At 48.1% G+C, this 20,916-nt stretch overlaps 3 protein-coding genes and 2 long non-coding RNA genes across 8 annotated transcripts; all 5 read left to right on the plus strand.

The window, feature by feature from the left end:
- The first annotated feature begins 284 nt into the window (after positions 1 to 284).
- Positions 285 to 1,232, plus strand: LOC119559640. The gene is made up of 4 exons (XM_037872688.1): positions 285 to 288; positions 343 to 599; positions 708 to 817; positions 888 to 1,232. The coding sequence occupies exons 2-4, from the start codon at positions 441 to 443 to the stop codon at positions 1,195 to 1,197; spliced, it is 579 nt and encodes a 192-aa protein (XP_037728616.1). The 5' UTR covers positions 285 to 288; positions 343 to 440; the 3' UTR covers positions 1,198 to 1,232.
- Positions 1,233 to 4,250: 3,018 nt separating this feature from the next.
- Positions 4,251 to 4,910, plus strand: LOC119559646. The gene is made up of 3 exons (XR_005220896.1): positions 4,251 to 4,388; positions 4,450 to 4,511; positions 4,569 to 4,910. It is a non-coding gene; the product is annotated as an uncharacterized LOC119559646 (long non-coding RNA).
- Positions 4,911 to 9,214: 4,304 nt separating this feature from the next.
- On the plus strand, positions 9,215 to 11,225 carry LOC119559644. Of its 3 annotated transcripts, none has more exons than XR_005220893.1 (4): positions 9,215 to 9,536; positions 9,594 to 10,133; positions 10,181 to 10,863; positions 10,930 to 11,225. XR_005220893.1 is itself a non-coding variant. In XM_037872693.1 (3 exons), exons 2-3 carry the CDS (start codon positions 9,727 to 9,729, stop codon positions 10,248 to 10,250), a joined length of 477 nt encoding a protein of 158 aa, XP_037728621.1. In that variant the 5' UTR covers positions 9,215 to 9,536; positions 9,594 to 9,726; the 3' UTR covers positions 10,251 to 11,225. The 3 variants fall into 3 exon arrangements, 1 of the variants encoding a protein (XP_037728621.1); XR_005220894.1 differs by having other exon boundaries at positions 10,952 to 11,225; XM_037872693.1 differs by having other exon boundaries at positions 10,181 to 11,225.
- LOC119559643 lies at positions 11,222 to 12,948 on the plus strand. Of its 2 annotated transcripts, XM_037872692.1 has the most exons (3): positions 11,222 to 11,516; positions 11,625 to 11,734; positions 11,805 to 12,948. In XM_037872692.1, the coding sequence occupies exons 1-3, from the start codon at positions 11,358 to 11,360 to the stop codon at positions 12,112 to 12,114; spliced, it is 579 nt and encodes a 192-aa protein (XP_037728620.1). In that variant the 5' UTR covers positions 11,222 to 11,357; the 3' UTR covers positions 12,115 to 12,948. The 2 variants fall into 2 exon arrangements, 1 of the variants encoding a protein (XP_037728620.1); XR_005220892.1 differs by having other exon boundaries at positions 11,384 to 11,751; positions 11,805 to 11,945.
- Positions 12,949 to 15,664: 2,716 nt separating this feature from the next.
- Positions 15,665 to 16,382, plus strand: LOC119559645. The gene is made up of 3 exons (XR_005220895.1): positions 15,665 to 15,860; positions 15,922 to 15,983; positions 16,041 to 16,382. It is a non-coding gene; the product is annotated as an uncharacterized LOC119559645 (long non-coding RNA).
- The last annotated feature ends 4,534 nt before the right edge of the window (positions 16,383 to 20,916 follow it).

Genomic DNA, 20,916 nt, shown 5'->3' on the forward strand with positions numbered 1-20,916 from the left:
GAAGCAAAACTTCGACTTCTTTAACCCTATGGTCAATCCGGCTGATTTCAAACTGTGGGCTACTCGACGCAAGTATTTCAAGTGCGTCTGAAAATCTAGAGCGAGGATTAGCAGGTCGTCCAAGTAGAGGAAGACGTTGGATCTGAGATCCGCTGGTATCACCCGATCCATGAGCCGCACCGATCCATGGTACAGCGGCCTGCCTGGAACCGTGAACGCAGTATACTCCTGGCTTCTCTCATCCAGTTCAATCTGCCAAAACGCAAACTTCAGGTCTACGCTGGAGATGTAATGCGTCTGATCTATCCTGGAGAGGATTCCTTCTATACTTCTATATAACAGTCAAGGCGTTCAACTTCCGGGCATCCAGGCAGAACCGGTCTTTCCCTGGCTTCGACACCACTGTTGTGCGATTGCTCCACGGGCTTTTGCTCTCCTCAATGACACCCAGCTCCAACATCTTGTCGATTTCATCTTCGACCCCCTTCTGCTTCGCCGGAGACATCGGATACGGACGATCCTTAAAGACCCGAGCTCCTTCCATCAGCTCAATGGAATGCCTCTCCATGCTGGTGACTCCGAGGCCCTCCCTTTCAAGAGTAAGGAACTCCTCCTTGACCTTGCCTAACGCCAGCTTTTCCTCCGCAGAAAGGCTCTAGGATTCGGGTTCCTCCTTTACCTCGTCCTCATCTTCCTGGTCTTCATAGTGCTCCATCTGGCTGGCATGGATTTCCTCCGCTGCCTTGACGCTTCTCGTCACCGGCTTCCCCACGACGGCTGGAGCTAGTCCGAAGGCTCGCCAGAAGTCGACTCCGAAGTACGCAGTTTGTCCAGGTATGGGCACAGGTAGAACGTGACCGGCTTACTTACGCCTTTGTACCTCACAGGCAGCTCCAAGCGTCCGATGATGGATCGATCCTCGCAAGAAGCCGTCCGGACTACCGAAAAATACGGTTGGACGGTAACTCCCAGCGTTTCCACGAGCTCTCTTTGCCCAGCACACTTACGCTGGCGCCTGTGTCCAACAAGCCGGTGAGCTGCTTGCCCAAGGCTTCCACGTCGGCGAAGGGTCTAGGATCGGCGGAATCTATGCGTTTAACGGCTGCCACCACCTCTCGTCGTCTTGATCTCCTCATCCTGAAGCGCTCCCTCGCCTTCTGGACTCTCCGTGAGACAAGACGCATGCCGCTCAGCTGATGTTCCGCAAAGATCCGGTTCCGTGCCTCCATATAACGGCGAAGCCTCTCATCCTCCGGTAGGTATCGTAACAAATACTTATGACTATTAGATGGACTATGTATATTCTTGTTTTCGTTTTCTTTCTTCGGAACTACTTCGCGGGACTCCAACCTGGGCGAGTCCCTCCCGCTTTCGGACTGCCCAGCCGACCGTTTTCCGCGCAATCGGGACATTTCGGAGAAATCACGCCCGGCTTGCCGCACCGAAAACAAAACCTCCTCCACTCCGTAGACTCGCAATCCTGGAATCCATGCTCCGCAGGCCCGCAATTCCAGCTACCTGGCCTGAATGGATTTCGGACTCGCCCACGTAGCTCGTCCACTTCCAGGTTTCGCTGCTCGTCGATTTCGTCCTGTACGTGCGCCTCGCTGACCCGTAACTTGCTCTGCTGCAAGTAAGCAGCACGCCCTCGACGACCGAAACTCCTCTCTACTTCGATGCCGTCCCTCAAGCCCTTTTTCACCACCTTCACCAACTGCCGCTCTTGCATTGGTTTTTTAGGCGTGAGGCGAGATGCTACATTGAACGGATGTAGTCATCCGCGCTCTCTCCCGGCTGTTGCTCACGTTGTAGAAGCTCATGCATCCTTTCTTGTTCCGTCTGGTGACCACGGCACCGATCCATCAGAGCCCTGCGCACTCCACTCTGGACTGGCGTACGTGTACCAAGTACCACCATTTCGCTCTTCCCGATAGGAGTACGTTGAAGTTGCGCAGAACTTCACTCCACGACACTGATGCTGCCGCTGCAGGAATTCTAGACTGAACACGAAATCGTCCACGGAATGGCCATCGTCCTCGCCGCCGAAGGAGAGGTTCCAGCGGTCCACTCGGATGTAGCGGTTCCCGTTGCCGACTCCCGCGTTTGCGTACAACCGCGGCTCGTCCCGGAAATCCGCCGTCCTCCGGTCCTCGATGCGCCACGGCCGTGGCAGGCGATCACTCCTGCCTGCCGGATGATACTCCGGTTCCTGGCTCAGGCTCCTGTCGATCCCTAGAGAGTCGTTCATCTGCGGTCGCTGCCTGGGTGGCAATTCCAGCGGACTTCGGTAGCCTCCTCCTCTCTCCTGCCGCTGGACCATTTGCGCCGCCTTCCGGGCACGACGGAGTGGGCACCATTGACACTGGCGACTCGCGCCCTCCTGGAGCGGCTGCGGTTTGTTATCGGCTGGCCTAAGGACATCGTTCAGCAACTTCATCATGTCCATGAAGCCGTTCTGGATTTCCTCCCTCAACGCCTGGCTCACTCCCGACTCCTGCGATGCACGATACGTTTGGGCCGCTTGTGCAAGAGCTGCGTTCATCGCCGACTCCGCCGCTGTATCCCGTCCCAGGCTCAGCTTTTGCGGACTCTTCTGCTCCGGAACCAGAAGTCGATCCTACGCCTCGACAATTCCCTTGAAATCCAGGACCCTGGACGACCGCTGGTGCTCCAGATCCGCCGGTTGATCCCTAATCCGATCCACCGCACTACCGCCTACCGGCGTTTTGGGTAAACCCCCAGCCAGCGACATCCGCGGCAACTTCGCGGCACCCTCTACGTCCGTGGACCAGACATCGTCCTTGTCGTCGCCAGGAGGACCCATCGACCTGAGCTGCTGGCCGTGCCTATCCCTGCATCCTTACCCTCGGACATGTTTCCCAAGAATTTTGAAATAAATACTTAATAACTACTAATACGATAATAGATAATATGATACATAAATAAATAAATAAGACAACAAATAAATACGATAAGAAATAATAAAATAAATATCGAAATAAATACGAAAATAACTAATAGCAAAAATAAATAACAGTAAACAAATCTTCCTCACTTCCCAACACCTTTCAAAATTTCTCTTTTTTTTTCCTACTACTCTGGACTTGGGGAGATGGAACTGACCCTCGCCGGTGGGCTTCCGACCTAACTTGTCTTGCGCTTTCTCCAAAACTCCTGTTTTCCCGTCACCGCCTAGCCGTTCGTCAACTGGACTAGCTATCACCCGTGGTGATAGCCGCCAGTTAAGGACATCGGCTGGTTTGGCTCCTGTTGGCTTTTCTTTCCCGCCCCCTTTTTCTATTTTAAATCGAGGCAACCGTGCAGCGCGTAGGGTTGCTACGGGTTAAGTTACAACCGACATAAAATTAAAAATCCAGGACGGGAAGAAAAACCCAGGAACCCAACATCGTAACAAAAAACATTTCAAATAAATAAATAACAAAATACAAGCTTTAAAACTACTCTATCACAGAAATTATCACAGATTTTCTTCAGTGCATCCCGTGATGTAAATCTTGGTTTGCTCCAAGATGCCATCACCGGTTCACTGGTAAACCTGTAACCAGGAGCAAATCGTCGGCAATGTCCGCCGACCCGCCTCCCGTTCTACTTCCAACTTCCCTACACAGCTGACTTCCCCGTCACCACTCCCTTGCAATTGCCATCTATGTTGCAAGACATAGGTCGTGATGGCGGGGGCGTCAGGGTCATAAATGGGCGAGACGTCGTCGCCTCGACAATTTATTTTGGTTAATTTGGGCGCCAATATGTTACGAACTGCTTTTTTCGGTGGCAGTGCCGCTAGCTCAGTCTTTTCTCAGGGCTGAGTACCCCTAATGCCACAGCTCGCAACATAAATATCGATAACTTCACGGTCTCACATTACTAAACTATCGGTCATCACTAATGACCAAAAATGTAAGCAAAGCAAAAATCTACAAATATTGACGGAAAAATGGATTACATTTGGTGGCTATCGGTGACCTAGCCAAGCGCTCCCACCCAACCACGGATGCCCTCAAGATGCTGCAGGGCACCACCCATTCTCAGTCGGCAGGAGCCCCCTCCTCGCGACTACGGCGGTTCCATCTCCCCCACTGGGAAAGTTTACTCACACATTGTGGGTATTACAAAGGTTTAATAAATATCGTAAGTGCAATCGTTTATATACATGACCTTTAAGACCGAAACCTGGCCGCCGTCTGAAATATTTACGCGGTCAAACCAGAGGATTTGTTTTGCTGGAATAGGGTACAGGCGCCGCGTAAACTATGCTCTACCAGTCATGTATTGGTAGAGCTCACATGGAAACGCGGCCGCGCGATGCGCGTGTGTATGGTCACCTAATCCTGAGGAGCTCCAGGGGAAAAGAAGGGACAGGCCAAAAGGTACGTAACTGCTTTGTAAGCTATACCATCTAATTAATGCTCGCGACCTTTTTAATTTTAGGCAAACAACGAGGACAAATAAGGCTCTCGGGTCTAACTCCGGATAAATTCACAAACAGGGAAGTAAATATCAATATATATAATCAAAATACACGTGTATTTAATTTTTCAAAATTTCAGCCACTATTAAGCCGGGCGGCAAAGATAGCCCGGGTGGAAGACTTCTCGCCGGAGGCCAGCAGCGATACGGATCTCCACACAGAAAAACGGCGCTCTCCGGTGAGTTGTGCAATGGCAGTCCGAGGTTCGGCTGCCAGACAAAATGGAGATACTTCTCAGCGCCGCGATGCGACGGCTGGAAGTCCCCGAGATGAGGTGGACGCGGTACACCGGAACGGACTTACCGGGAAATGTGTGATGTCGTCGGCGTCGACTGCAAAAGGCTTTTCTGGATGGTCGTTGGTACGGGTCGAACGGACACCGGTTGCTGGACAGCCAAGTCGGGCTGGTAGGTATGGCGAAGTCGCGCAGATGTCAGTAGAACTCCATATAAATATTCCAGGGCCCTTGGGACCCCGGCTGCCTTTATAAATAATAAATATTAAAAACCGAACTACTATATAACTTTAACATCAGTCACTATTTAATTTTAAGCACAAAAAAATTTTTAGTATCACTTCTAGCTGCATCTGCCTGGTTGGACAGTATGGCCGCGACTATCTCGATATCTGCTGATCGTCGTTCATACTCCCCGCCATATTACATGGCCTCTCTCAAAATTGGGTCATTGGATACATGGGTCCATTTAAAGTAATCCCAGAGCGAGCCGGGACTAATCTTCAAATGGCCAGATCGCCCGCCAGACTCATCCCGCTGCTGCAACTATCGCCGTATCGACCTAACCTATCGATAAAGTCCCTCCCATTCGACTCCAATTGCAACAAATGGTAACGATGGCTACTGCGATGGCGGACCACAGGCGATGCTGAGCTGCGCTGAGCTAACGTGGTTAGCTGCTAGTTGAGATGGTGTATTACGAGCCCCATCCCCAGAGGTAGGAAGTAAAACCGCGGAGTTATGAGTTCTGTTGATAACTGATTTATTCTTCATTTGATACATGCTTATATACTACTTGGAACACGGAAGTTTAGTGTTATGATTAGTGAAATAAGCTATATTCTAAAATAGGTAGGTAGTTAGGTAGGTCAGGGAGTTTTGATTATGGTAGAAGCTTGCGTAGTTGGCTCGGCTGACACTGCAAAATGTGCTGACTGCGTTGGCGGGTCAGTGTACCGTTGAGACGGTGAGTTAGTGAGACATAAAATATGCTGATCAGCAATTCTCATCTTCAGTGGGTGCTACCGAGCGCCTGGTACTGTTTCCAACTTGGCTATTGCTTGATTTGTTTGGTGCTGGTCATGTTTAGCATCTTTGGGTACGAACATTCTCCTTCATTGAGGGGTACCCTCAATTAAGGCGTGATGTCGGTCAACCGACATTTGCAAATCGGAGGACCATGGAGGATCCTTCCTTCAGCTGCGGAGATTCATGTTTGTGATTAAGGGCCTTCATACCTTCTTGATGCTGCTTAACACTCCTCTTTGCGATAAAATTGACATTACCGTGGGGACTGAAATAGAGCCCTCGTAGAATTTGATCATTTGGCACGTCTATGGTATGTGGACCTTCTGCAACAAAACTAAGATATTTCTTGGTTAAGTTTATTGATTGATGAGAAGTCGTTTCTATATTAATTGGTTTTTCTCTTGCAGTATAAATTTCAGTCAGCTGCAATGAACTATTATATGTATCGGTTGATTCTCTATCAAACGAGTCAGTGGTGTTAGTTCTTGATTGGCTACATATATCTTTAGGCTCTTTTATTTTATGATCCATCAATGCTACGTTCGTTAAATGAATCCCTTCTTCATCGAGTAAAATCTCATTTTGCCTTTGCTTTCTTCTATATCAAATTGATTATCATTCATCGGATTTTTATTTTTCGTTGGCTCATAAGCAGCGTTCAGTCCTGCAAGATCATCTCTGTCTTCTACCAGAATAGGGTTGATTTCCGAATCAGATGAGGTTTCTTTATTGAGAAAACCTGTGATTACATAACCAAGCCATGTGCCTTGTCCAAAGGTTTATTAGGTCCTAGTTCAAGAAGTTCACCGGTTATTACACGAGAAAATACTTCAACCCCTAAGGTTAGGTCAATGGGTCCAGATGGGGAATATTAAGATCGGTTGCAATCGGTGCTGACGGTTCGTCTGTAATGACTGTGGGAATGATAAATACCTCTAACAGTGTTTCAAACCCTGATGTACATGATGAGAGCTTTAGTATTGATCCGATTGCTGTTGTTGTTTTTCCTTCGATTCCAGATACTTTAATCGGTGACAGAGCAGCTAGAGACTGCTTTTCTAGTTTCTTTTGATAATAAAACACAGGATTGGATCCCAGGATTTTGTGCTGACATCGAGGTTTTTAAGTGTACTCATTGAGTTTTGATAGCGCCATGTAAGGCCCTAAGTTGGCGCGAGGAGCCGTCTAAAGGCTAATGGTCAATAGTTTTTGCTATGGCGGCGAGTACTTGTAATTCTCCGTTCTGGTACCTGGCCTTCAATCGCAACCAGGTGTCGTCATAGCCACCCTGTGAGAAGGCTCTGTAAAATACTTAATATCATTTCGGCGAAAACATTTTTGTGGAGCAGCGACATGTGAGTGCCCTAATATCTTAGGAGCATTATTGTATCTAAAAAAAAAACAACAAATATGGTTTTATAGAAGTAAATTATTTGATTATAGAAAATTAACTTAACTGAATTTACTTATTTTACTTATAATGTTATGTTTACATATTATACTTTATTATTACAATATAACTCTTTAGTTTAGTTTTATAAATTTAGTCCTGTTCACGCAAAAAGGGCGTTTAATTTCTGGAGGCAGTGTCGAGCGGCAGTTTAATCGAGATGTCTACATCTCGCGCGCTCGCACTGCCCTCTGCTCCCTCTCTCCATCACTCCCCTAAGTCTCCGCACCGCTCTGGAACGCTTAAGTTAAGCTAGGTCTAAATAGTTCAATTTTCAAAGTGACTGTGCCTAACCGAAGTAGACACTCGCAAGTCGATCGCGTCGCGGCAATGTGTTACGAACTGCTTTTTTCGGTGGCAGTGCCGCTAGCTCAGTCTTTTCTCAGGGCTGAGTACCCCTAATGCCACAGCTCGCAACATAAATATCGATAACTTCACGGTCTTACATTACTAAACTATCGGTCATCACTATTGACCAAAAATGTAAACAAAGCAAAAATTTACAAATATTGACGGAAAAATGGATTACATTTGGTGGCTATCGGTGACCTAGCCAAGCGCTCCCATCCCATGGATGCTTTCAAGATGCTGCAGGGCACAACCCATTCTCAGTCGGCAGGAGCCCCCTCCTCGCGACTACGGAGGTTCCATCTCCCCTACTGGGAAAGTTTACTCACACATTGTGGGTATTACAAAGGTTTAATAAATATCGTAAGTACAATCGTTTATATACATGACCTTTAAGACCGAAACGTGGCCGCCGTCTCAAATATTTACGCGGTCAAAGCAGAGGATTTTTTTTGCTGGAAAAGGGTACAGGCGCCGCGGAAACTATGCGGCAGCGCGATGCGCGTGTGAATGGTCACCTAATCCTGAGGAGCTCCAGGGGAAAGAAGGGACAGGCCAAAAAGGTACGTAACTGCACTGAAAGCTATACCATCTAACTAATGCTCGCGAGCTTTTTAATTTTAGGCAAACAACGAGGACAAATAAGGCTCTCGGGTCGACGGCTGGAAGTCCCCGAGATGAGGTGGACGCGGTACACCGGAACGGACTCACCGGGAAATGTTTGATGTCGTCGGCGTCGACTGCAAAAAGGCTTTTCTGGATGGTCGTTGGTACGGGTCGAACGGACACCGGTTGCTGGGCAGCCAAGTAAGGCTGGTAGGTATGGCGAAGTCGCGAAGATGTCAGTAGAACTCCAAATAAATATTCCGGGGCCCTTTGTATTGGCACCCCGGCTGCCTTTATAAATGATAAATATTAAATACCGAACTACTATATAACTTTAAAATCACTCACTGTTTAATTTTAAGCACCAAAAAATTTGTAGTATCACTTCTAGTTGCATCTGCCTGGTTGGACAGTATGGCCGCGACTATCTCGATATCTGCTGATCATCGTTCATACCCCCCGCCATATTACATGGCCTCTCTCAAAATTCGGTCATTGGATACATGAGTCCATTTAAAATAATCCCAGAGCGAGCCGGGATTAATCTTGAAATGGCCAGATCGCCCGCCAGACTCATCCCGCTGCTGCAACTATCGCCCCATCGACCTAACCTATCGATAAAGTCCCTCCCATTCGACTCCAATTGCAACATCAACCAAAGATTTCGAGAGGCGCTGCCCGGAGTTTCAGCAGAACGATGAAATAATTGGTAGCTTTGGAGATACGTTGGGATTCAACACGGCACTGATACCATCCTGCAGTTCGATCGGCGCCTAACGCCGGGCCCACGCATGACGGGAAGTATTGCAGATGTGACCGCGTTGCTCGTATACTTTGTTTTGTCCTTCTTTCAGATCACAACCGGATGTCTTTGGCGTGATACACTCCCAGACTGCGGCCTTGGAGGTCCTCCAGCAAGTATGCATTGCTGCCGACGGATTTTACCACCCTGGCTTTAAGGAACTTGCGATAAAATTTGTCGTTGAAAGATTTGCTGAAGACTTCTTGGCCTGGCTTGGCTAGCAGCGTACGGGCTCGCTTATCGTAGCGCTGCCGGCTCATCTGGTATGCACCCTCCAGTTGCTTCTGCACCTTGGCGTGGATTACCCGAAGCTTGTCCTTGGTCTGCATTCCGGCCATTTCATGGTCGATCAGAGACCTGAGTCGTCTGGCTAGTTGGTAGCTGGAACCGTTGAGGAACATGTGATGGCCGAATACGGTGATGAACGGCGCTTCCCCTGTGGCTGAGTTGACGGTGTTTCGGATGGCCACCTCAATCTCCGGCAAATGTGCGTCCCATTCCCGGTGATCTTCGTCCAAGAAGCTGAGAATTGCGGCCAAGACGTTCCGGTGTACCCTCTCCGCGGCATTGCTCTGTGGTGAGTATACGGGACTCCTCATATGCTGTATACCGAAGCCATCGATCATCTCCTCAGACGCCTTGGATACGAACTGTTTGCCGTTGTCCGAATGTATCGCCTCAGGCACCCCAAACTTGTTTACCAGGAAATTTACAACGTTCGACGCCGTCGCTTCCTTCATCGCCTTTAAGAAGGTGTACTTGGAGAAATGGTCCACCACGATGAATATCCAGGCGTGTCCGCTCTTGGACCTCGGATACTTGCCCAGGAAATCGATGTACAGTTTCTGGAATGGCCTCTCCGTCTCAAACCCTGTTCCGATTCCAACCTGCATCCGGAAGCTTGGCGCTTTGGATTCCTTGCACACCTCGCAACCCCGGACGTATTCCCGTACCTGGATAGTCATTCCTGGCCAATAGAACTGGCGTCGCAGGGTCTCCAAGGTCTTCGTCACCCCACCATGGCCAGCCTTGGGGTCCGAATGAGCACGCTCTACCAAGGTGTGCGTCAGGTTTTGCGGAATCCACAACTTCCATTCGGATCCTTCCAATTCCTCGTCCATCTTCGGATTACTCATGCGCTTGAAGATGAGTCCGCCGTCCACCTTGAGGTCCGGTAAGTGCTCCCTGTTGGACTCCACGTCTTGCACTAATTCCTTGTAGTCCTCCGCAGCAAAATCGGTCGTCTCGAATCCCAGTAACTCCGTTGGATCTATCCGGACTTCCTCGATGATGCGGGATAGCGTTCTCGCTGCCTTTGCGATGTTCAATGCTGAAATCGTAGCCCTGCAGCTGGAGAGACCACCTTGCGAGTCGTCCGGACAGATGCTTCACTGTCATCAACCACTTAAGGCTGGCGTGATCAGTGATGCATGTGAAGGGCATCCCTTCCACATACGGTCTGAACTTCCGAATAGCTAGGATGGCCGCCAGACATTCCTTTTCCGTGACCGAGTAGTTAACCTGGTGTTTGTTCATCTTGGCCGAGAAGAACGCGATGGGCTGCTCGTCTCCGTCCTGGTTCCGCTGAAACAATACCGCGCCGACGCCAACGTGGGATGTGTCGCACTGGATGTTTAAATGATTCCTGAAATCCGCATGAACCAGGACCGGCGCGCTCATCAAGGCCAACTTCAGGTCATCCACTGCCTGGGTGGTGCCTTCTTCAAGGACTCGGAGAGTGGTGCGACTAGCGTAGCAAAGTTCTTGACGAACCTTCGATACCATCCTGCTGTGCCGAGGAAGGCACGTACTTCCTTCATGGATTTCGGGTAAGGCATCTTCTGGATTGCCGAAACACGTTCAGGATCCACCCGCAGCAGTCCACCTCCGACTATAAACCCTAGGTAAGTCAAAGATTTGAAGCAAAACTTCGACTTCTTTAACCCTATGGTCAATCCGGCTGATTTCAGACTGTGGGCTACTCGACGCAAGTATTTCAAGTGCGTCTGAAAATCTAGAGCGAGGATTAGCAGGTCGTCCAAGTAGAGGAAGACGTTGGATCTGAGATCCGCTGGTATCACCCGATCCATGAGCCGCACCAAGCGTTGTGCCGCGTTGCACAGCCCGAATGGCATCATTCGAAACTGGTACAACGGCCTGCCTGGAACCGTGAACGCAGTATACTCCTGGCTTCTCTCATCCAGTTCAATCTGCCAAAACGCAAACTTCAGGTCTACGCTTGAGATGTAATGCGTCTGATCTATCCTGGAAAGGATTCCTTCTATACTTCTATATAACAGTCAAGGCGTTCAACTTCCGGGCATCCAGGCAGAACCGGTCTTTCCCTGGCTTCGACACCACTGTTGTGCGATTGCTCCACGGGCTTTTGCTCTCCTCAATGACACCCAGCTCCAACATCTTGTCGATTTCATCTTCGACCCCCTTCTGCTTCGCCGGAGACATCGGATACGGACGATCCTTAAAGACCCGAGCTCCTTCCATCAGCTCAATGGAATGCCTCTCCATGCTGGTGACTCCGAGGCCCTCCCTTTCAAGAGTAAGGAACTCCTCCTTGACCTTGCCTAACGCCAGCTTTTCCTCCGCAGAAAGGCTCTAGGATTCGGGTTCCTCCTTTACCTCGTCCTCATCTTCCTGGTCTTCATAGTGCTCCATCTGGCTGGCATGGATTTCCTCCGCTGCCTTGACGCTTCTCGTCACCGGCTTCCCCACGACGGCTGGAGCTAGTCCGAAGGCTCGCCAGAAGTCGACTCCGAAGTACGCAGTTTGTCCAGGTATGGGCACAGGTAGAACGTGACCGGCTTACTTACGCCTTTGTACCTCACAGGCAGCTCCAAGCGTCCGATGATGGATCGATCCTCGCAAGAAGCCGTCCGGACTACCGAAAAATACGGTTGGACGGTAACTCCCAGCGTTTCCACGAGCTCTCTTTGCCCAGCACACTTACGCTGGCGCCTGTGTCCAACAAGCCGGTGAGCTGCTTGCCCAAGGCTTCCACGTCGGCGAAGGGTCTAGGATCGGCGGAATCTATGCGTTTAACGGCTGCCACCACCTCTCGTCGTCTTGATCTCCTCACCCTGAAGCGCTCCCTCGCCTTCTGGACTCTCCGTGAGACAAGACGCATGCCGCTCAGCTGATGTTCCGCAAAGATCCGGTTCCGTGCCTCCATATAACGGCGAAGCCTCTCATCCTCCAGTAGGTATCTTAACAAATACTTATGACTATTAGATGGACTATGTATATTCTTGTTTTCGTCTTCTTTCTTCGGAACTACTTCGCGGGACTCCAACCTGGGCGAGTCCCCTCCCGCTTTCGGACTGCCCAGCCGACCGTTTTCTGCGCAATCGGGACATTTCGGAGAAATCACGCCCGGCTTGCCGCACCGAAAACAAAACCTCCTCCACTCCGTAGACTCGCAATCCTGGAATCCGTGCTCCGCAGGCCCGCAATTCCAGCAACCTGGCCTGAATGGATTTCGGACTCGCCCACGTAGCTCGTCCACTTCCAGGTTTCGCTGCTCGTCGATTTCGTCCTGTACGTGCGCCTCGCTGACCCGTAACTTGCTCTGCTGCAAGTAAGCAGCACGCCCTCGACGACCGAAACTCCTCTCTACTTCGATGCCGTCCCTCAAGCCCTTTTTCACCACCTTCACCAACTGCCGCTCTTGCATTGGTTTTTTAGGCGTGAGGCGAGATGCTACATCGAACGGATGTAGTCATCCGCGCTCTCTCCCGGCTGTTTCTTACGTTGTAGAAGCTCATGCATCCTTTCTTGTTCCGTCTGGTGACCACGGCACCGATCCATCAGAGCCCTGCGCAGCTGGGCCCATGAGTCCACTCTGGACTGGCGTACGTGTACCAAGTACCACCATTTCGCTCTTCCCGATAGGAGTACGTGGAAGTTGCGCAGGACTTCACTCCACGGCACTGATGCTGCCGCTGCAGGAACTCTAGACTGAACACGAAATCGTCCACGGAATGGCCATCGTTCTCGCCGCCGAAGGAGAGGTTCCAGCGGTCTACTCGGATGTAGCGGTTCCCGTTGCCGACTCCTGCTTTTGCGTACAACCGCGGCTCGTCCCGGAAATCTGCCGTCCTCCGGTCCTCGATGCGCCACGGCCGTGGCAGGCGATCACTCCTGCCTGCCGGATGATACTCTGGTTCCTGGCTCAGGCTGCTGTCGATCCCCAGAGAGTCGTTCATCTGCGGTCGCTGCCTGGGTGGCAATTCCGGCGGCCTTCGGTAGCCTCCTCCTCTCTCCTGCAGCTGGACCATTTGCGCCGCCTTCCGGGCACGACGGAGTGGGCACCATTGACACTTGGCGACTCGCGCCCTCCTGGAGCGGCTGCGGTTTGTTATCGGCTGGCCTAAGGACATCGTTCAGCAACTTCATCATGTCCATGAAGCCGTTCTGGATTTCCTCCCTCAACGCCTGGCTCACTCCCGACTCCTGCGATGCACGATACGTTTGGGCCGCTTGTGCAAGAGCTGCGTTCATCGCCGACTCCGCCGCTGTATCCCGTCCCAGGCTCAGCTTTTGCGGACTCTTCTGCTACGGACCCAGAAATCGATCCTGCACCTCGACAATTCCCTTAAAATCCAGGACCCTGGGCGACCGCTGGTGCTCCAGATCCGCCGGTTGATCCCTAATCCGATCCACCGCACTACCGCCTACCGGCGTTTTGGGTAAACCCCCAGCCAGCGACATCCGCGGCAACTTCGCGGCACCCTCTACGTCCGTGGACCAGACATCGTCCTTGTCGTCGCCAGGAGGACCCATCGACCTGAGCTGCTGGCCGTGCCTATCCCTGCATCCTTACCCTCGGACATGTTTCCCAAGAATTTTGAAATAAATACTTAATAACTACTAATACGATAATAGATAATATGATACATAAATAAATAAATAAGACAAAAAATAAATACGATAAGAAATAATAAAATAAATATCGAAATAAATACAAAAATAACTAATAGCAAAAATAAATAACAATAAAAAAATCTTCCTCACTTCCCAACACCTTTCAAAATCTATTATTTTTTTTCCTACTACTCTGGACTTGGGGAGATGGAACTGACCCTCGCCGGTGGGCTTCCGACCTAACTTGTCTTGCGCTTTCTTCAAAACTCCTATTTTCCCGTCACCGCCTAGCCGTTCGTCAACTGGACTAGCTATCACCCGTGGTGATAGCCGCCAGTTAAGGACATCGGCTGGTTTGGCTCCTGTTGGCTTTTCTTTCCCGCCCCCTTTTTATACCCGTTACTCGTAGAGTAAAAGGGTGTACTAGATTCGTCGGAAAGTATGTAACAGGCAGAAGGAAGCGTTTCCGACCCCATAAAGTATATATATTCTTGATCAGGATCACTATCCGACTTGATCTAGCTATGTCCGTCTGTCCGTCTGTCCGTCTGTCTGTCCGGATGAACGCTGAGATCTCGGAAACTATAAGAGCTAGGCTATTGAGATTTGGCGTGCAGATTCCTGAGCTTCTTACGCAGCGTAAGTTTGTTTCAGTAGAGTGCCACGCCACTCTAACGCCCACAAACCGCCCAAAATTGTGGCTCCTACAGTCTTGATGCTAGAATAAAAATTTTAAATGAAATGTATTGTTCTTATCCCACTCTAACGCCCACATCGCTTAAATCTGTCTACCGCCGGTAGGTGGCGCATTTCAATCTCGCTTTGCTGCTTGCATATCTCCATTTTCCTTTGGTCCCTTTAGCTGAGTAACGGGTATCTGATAGTCGAGGTACTCGACTATAGCGTTCTTCCTTGTTCTATTTTAAATCGAGGCAACCGTGCAGCGCGTAGGGTTGCTACGGGTCACGATTACGCAATTAAGTTTACAACCGACATAAAATTAGAAATCCAGGACGGGAAAAAAAACCCAGGAACCCAACAACCTAACAAAAAACATTTCAAATAAATAAATAACAAAATACAAGCTTTAAAACTACTCTATCACAGAAATTATCACAGATTTTCTTCAGTGCATCCCGTGATGTAAATCTTGGTTTGCTCCAAGATGCCATCACCGGTTCACTGGTAAACCTGTAACCAGGAGCAAATCGTCGGCAATGTCCGCCGACCCGCCTCCCGTTCTACTTCCAACTTCCCTACACAGCTGACTTCCCCGTCACCACTCCCTTGCAATTGCCATCTATGTTGCAAGACATAGGTCGTGATGGCGGGGGCGTCAGGGTCATAAATGGGCGAGACGTCGTCGCCTCGACAATTTATTTTGGTTAATTTGGGCGCCAATATGTTACGAACTGCTTTTTTCGGTGGCAGTGCCGCTAGCTCAGTCTTTTCTCAAGGCTGAGTACCCCTAATGCCACAGCTCGCAACATAAATATCGATAACTTCACGGTCTCACATTACTAAACTATCGGTCATCACTAATGACCAAAAATGTAAGCAAAGCAAAAATCTACAAATATTGACGGAAAAATGGATTACATTTGGTGGCTATCGGTGACCTAGCCAAGCGCTCCCACCCAACCACGGATGCCCTCAAGATGCTACAGGGCACCACCCATTCTCAGTCGGCAGGAGCCCCCTCCTCGCGACTACGGCGGTTCCATCTCCCCCACTGGGAAAGTTTACTCACACATTGTGAGTATTACAAAGGTTTAATAAATATCGTAAGTGCAATCGTTTATATACATGACCTTTAAGACCGAAACCTGGCCGCCGTCTGAAATATTTACGCGGTCAAACCAGAGGATTTGTTTTGCTGGAATAGGGTACAGGCGCCGCGGAAACTATGCTCTACCAGTCATGTATTGGTAGAGCTCACATGGAAACGCGGCCGCGCGATGCGCGTGTGTATGGTCACCTAATCCTGAGGAGCTCCAGGGGAAAAGAAGGGACAGGCCAAAAGGTACGTAACTGCACTGTAAGCTATACCATCTAACTAATGCTCGCGACCTTTTTAATTTTAGGCAAACAACGAGGACAAATAAGGCTCTCGGGTCTAACTCCGGATAAATTCACAAACAGGGAAGTAAATATCAATATATATAATCAAAATACACGTGTATTTAATTTTTCTAAATTTCAGCCACTATTAAGCCGGGCGGCAAAGATAGCCCGGGTGGAAGACTTCTCGCCGGAGGCCAGCAGCGATACGGATCTCCACACAGAAAAACGGCGCTCTCCGGTGATTTGTGCAATGGCAGTCCGAGGTTCGGCTGCCAGACAAAATGGAGTTACTTCTCAGCGCCGCGATGCGACGGCTGGAAGTCCCCGAGATGAGGTGGACGCGGTACACCGGAACGGACTTACCGGGAAATGTGTGATGTCGTCGGCGTCGACTGCAAAAGGCTTTTCTGGATGGTCGTTGGTACGGGTCGAACGGACACCGGTTGCTGGACAGCCAAGTCGGGCTGGTAGGTATGGCGAAGTCGCGCAGATGTCAGTAGAACTCCATATAAATATTCCAGGGCCCTTGGGACCCCGGCTGCCTTTATAAATAATAAATATTAAAAACCGAACTACTATATAACTTTAACATCAGTCACTATTTAATTTTAAGCACAAAAAAATTTTTAGTATCACTTCTAGCTGCATCTGCCTGGTTGGACAGTATGGCCGCGACTATCTCGATATCTGCTGATCGTCGTTCATACTCCCCGCCATATTACATGGCCTCTCTCAAAATTGGGTCATTGGATACATGGGTCCATTTAAAGTAATCCCAGAGCGAGCCGGGACTAATCTTCAAATGGCCAGATCGCCCGCCAGACTCATCCCGCTGCTGCAACTATCGCCGTATCGACCTAACCTATCGATAAAGTCCCTCCCATTCGACTCCAATTGCAACAAATGTTAACGATGGCTACTGCGATGGCGGACCACAGGCGATGCTGAGCTGCGCTGAGCTAACGTGGTTAGCTGCTAGTTGAGATGGTGTATTACGAGCCCCATCCCCAGAGGTAGGAAGTAAAACCGCGGAGTTATGAGTTCTGTTGATAACTGATTTATTCTTCATTTGATACATGCTTATATACTACTTGGAACACGGAAGTTTAGTGTTATGATTAGTGAAATAAGCTATATTCTAAAGTAGGTAGGTAGTTAGGTAGGTCAGGGAGTTTTGATTATGGTAGCAGCTTGCGTAGTTGGCTCGGCTGACACTGCAAAATGTGCTGACTGCGTTGGCGGGTCAGTGTACCGTTGAGACAGACGGTGAGTTAGTGAGACGTAAAATATGCTGATCAGCAATTCTCATCTTCTGTGGGTGCTACCGAGCGCCTGGTACTGTTTCCAACTTTGCTATTGCTTGATTTGTTTGGTGCTGGTCATGTTTAGCATCTTTGGGTACGAACATTCTCCCCCATTGAGGGGTACCCTCAATTAAGGCGTGATGTCGGTCAACCACATTTGCAAATCGGAGGACCATGGAGGATCCTTCCTTCAGCTGCGGAGATTCATGTTTGTGATTAAGGTCCTTCATACCTTCTTGATGCTGCTTAACACTCCTCTTTGCGATAAAATTGACATTACCGTGGGGACTGAAATAGAGCCCTCGTAGAATTTGATCATTTGGCACGTCAATGGTATGTGAACTTTCTGCAACAAAACTTAGATATTTATTGGTTAAATTTAGAAATGTTAATCAAAAGTCAGGCTTCTTGTAGGTTTTAAGTTGATGAGAAGTCGGTTCTGTATTAATTGTTTTTTTTTCTTGTAGTATAAAGTTCAGTCAGCTGCAATGAACTATTATGTATAGCGGTTGATTCTCTTTCGGACGAGTCAGTGTCGCTAGTTCTTGATTGGCTACATATATCTTCATGCTCCTTTATTTTATGATCCATCTATGCTAAGTTCGATAAATGAATGCCTTCTTCACCGAGTGAAATCTCATTCTGCCATTTGCTATCTTCTATATCAAATTGATTATCATTCATCGGATTTTTATCTTTCGTTGGCTCATAAGCAGCGTTCAGTCCTGCAAGATCATCTCTGTCTTCTACCAGAATAGGGTTGATTTCCGAATCAGATGAGGTTTCCTTATTGAGAAAACCTGTGATTACATAACCAAGCCATGTGCCTTGTGCCAAAGGTTTATTAGGTCCTAGTTCAAGAAGATCACCGGTTATTACACGAGAATATACATCAACCCCTAAGGTTGGGGCAATGGGTGCAGGTTTCCGAAAGTCAGGATCTGCTAACGGCAGTCCCTCGGGTATATTAAGATCGGTTGCAATCGGTACTGAAGGTTGGTCTGTAATGACTGTGGGAATGATAAATACCTCTACTAGTGTTTCAAGACCTGATGTACATGATGAGAGCCTTAGTATTGATCCAATTCCTAATGTTGTTTTCCTTTAATTCCAGATATTTCAATCGGTGACGACATTTCCTTAAGAGATAGCAGATCTGCCATTCTCCTCGAGATAAGATTCACCTGTGATCCAGCACCTATTACAGCGCGACATGTTTGTAGTTGACCGGTTGGCCCTTGTAATGATACCTTGGCGGTCGCGAGCAGAGTATATCCTCTAGGGTTGTCGTAGCCTGCAATGGTTGCTGCGCCGGCCACTGGATTGCTAGTCGGTCCTTGGTGTAACAGCGAATGATGCCGTTGCTGGCAGACTCGACAAGTGGTCGTTAATCCACCGCATTTAACCTTATGAGCTGTAGACAAACAACTTGGGCATGCTCCTACTTGAATAATAGCTTGGCGCCGTGAATAATGGCTTGGGTCCATTTCCTGGAAACTGCTACATACTCTAAGATTATTTGGTCTCTTCGTTTTGAACTGACTGATGGCGGAGTGTTGCTGTAGGTTGAGCGCTTATCGTCTCCAGTATGCAAGCGCGCCGCTTAATAAACGTCAGTACACTTCTTAACGTTGGAATTTCCGTTGGTGCATCCGCTGAATTTTCCAGAGCAGCTAGAGACTGCTGATAATAAAACACAGGATTGGATCCCAGGTTTTTGTGCTCACATCGAGGTTTTTAAGAGTACTTATTATACCCTTGCAGATGGTATATTGATTTCAGTCAGAAGTGTGCAACGCAGTGAAGGAGACGTTTCCGACCCCATAAAGTATATATTTTCATGATCAGCAAGACTAGACGAGTCGATCTAGCCATGTCCGTCTGTCCGTCTGTCCGTCCGTTTCTACGCAAACTAGTCTCTCAGTTTTAAAGCTATCGGGCTGAAACTGTCCCAAAAGTCTTATATCTTTTGCAGGTAGTATATAAGTCGAAACCAACCGGATCGGACAACTATATCTTATAGCTCCCATAGGAAAAATAGGAAAAAAAAATTTTTTTTTTAAATATATCTTTGGCATATAACTTCCTAAATTAGCTTTAAATTTCGAAATAAATTTTATCGAAATCGGACGACTATATCATATAGCTGCCATAGGAACAATCGGAAAATTGGTGGAAAAATAATATGAAACAAATTATAGCTTCGGTGTTTTTCAACATATAACCTCCTACGCTTGGAAATAACCTTTTTTTAATAAGTTCTGAATTTCGAATTTAATTTGATCAAAATCGGACGACTATATCATATAGCTGCTATAGGAACGACCGGGAAATTGGTGGGAAAATAATATGAAACAAATTATAGCTTCGGTGTTTTTTGACATATTATCTTACACTATTGGGAATATTATTTTTTGTGTTTTTAAATTTAATAGTTATAGCTGCAAGGGTATACAAGCTTCGGCATGCCGAAGTTAACTTCCTTTCTTGTTGAGTTTTGATAGTGTCATGTTAGGCCCTAAGTTGGCGCGAGGAGCCGTCTAAAGGCTTATGGTCAATAATTTTTGCTATGGCGGCGAATACTAGTATTTTTCCGTTGTGGTACCTGGCCTTCAATCGCAACCAAGTATCGTCATAGCCACCCTGTGAGAAGGCTGTGTCTGTCAAAGCGTTCCTCGCTTCACCATGAAGCGAACTCTGTAGAATATGTAGTTTTTGACTGGCTGAATATAGTTTATTATGTACCAATTCCACAAAGAGATCATGGAACCGTGGCCATTCTAGATACTCGCCGTTGAACTCCGGAATGCTAATTGGCGGAAGTGCCAAGTTAAGTCTCATTGGCGCGTCGTTTTCTCGAAGCAGGTTCATTTCGTATTCCTCGAATAATGTGTGGAATTGGGCTAGCTCTGCTTCTGCCAGAGCTGCGGCCCCAGGTGTGCTATCCAATTCGTCGTGAGCTTGCCTCAGTAACGCTCAATGGAGGTCCAGGTGCCTTTGTAGGGCTGGAGTGACGGTTGGGGCGTTCGAGGCTAATGTTAATAATGATTCCAATTCGTTGCATCTTCTCTGCAACTGTCGGTTCATCGTGTCAGTTGCGGAGTCTCCTTTGACTTGATCTCCTGTTGTGATCTTGATATTGGCCGAAGTTCGTCTGGGGCCTTCGAAAGCCCGCTTCCAGTCGGCATGTTGTCCAGAGAGATTTTTTGATATTTTTCAACCGGCTCCTTAAGTGCTACTAGTCGTGAAGAGTACTCACTTCCAGTGAGTAATGCCGCTTGCTGGACTTCTTCATCTAGGTCGCAAAACTGCAGCCAGAGATCGGTTTACTGATTTAGCTTACCGGAATAATAAAATAAAATTAAATAAAATAAAATAAAATAAAATAAAATAAAATAAAATAAGGTGGAAAATAATTAATAATAATCCCCTTAAGTCTCCAAATTTCAAAATAGTGACCGTAACAAAAAAATTCACTGCTCTATCAAAACAAAAGAAACCATCATCAAAAAACAATTTAAATAAACACCGCTACAAAGCAGGAAGACCTAAATGTTTAACATCTAAAAAGAAGCAGAGAAGAACGACACCGAGAGGATCATCCATCACGAGAAGGATGATCCTGTCGGATGATCCAGGACCATCAAGCAACAAGAAGGCAATTAATGAAGTTGATTCGAGAGCGATAATAATATTTTATTATTATACAAG

Source organism: Drosophila subpulchrella, unplaced genomic scaffold (genome assembly GCF_014743375.2).
Source record: "Drosophila subpulchrella strain 33 F10 #4 breed RU33 unplaced genomic scaffold, RU_Dsub_v1.1 Primary Assembly Seq27, whole genome shotgun sequence".
Classification (NCBI taxonomy): Eukaryota; Metazoa; Arthropoda; class Insecta; order Diptera; family Drosophilidae; genus Drosophila; species Drosophila subpulchrella.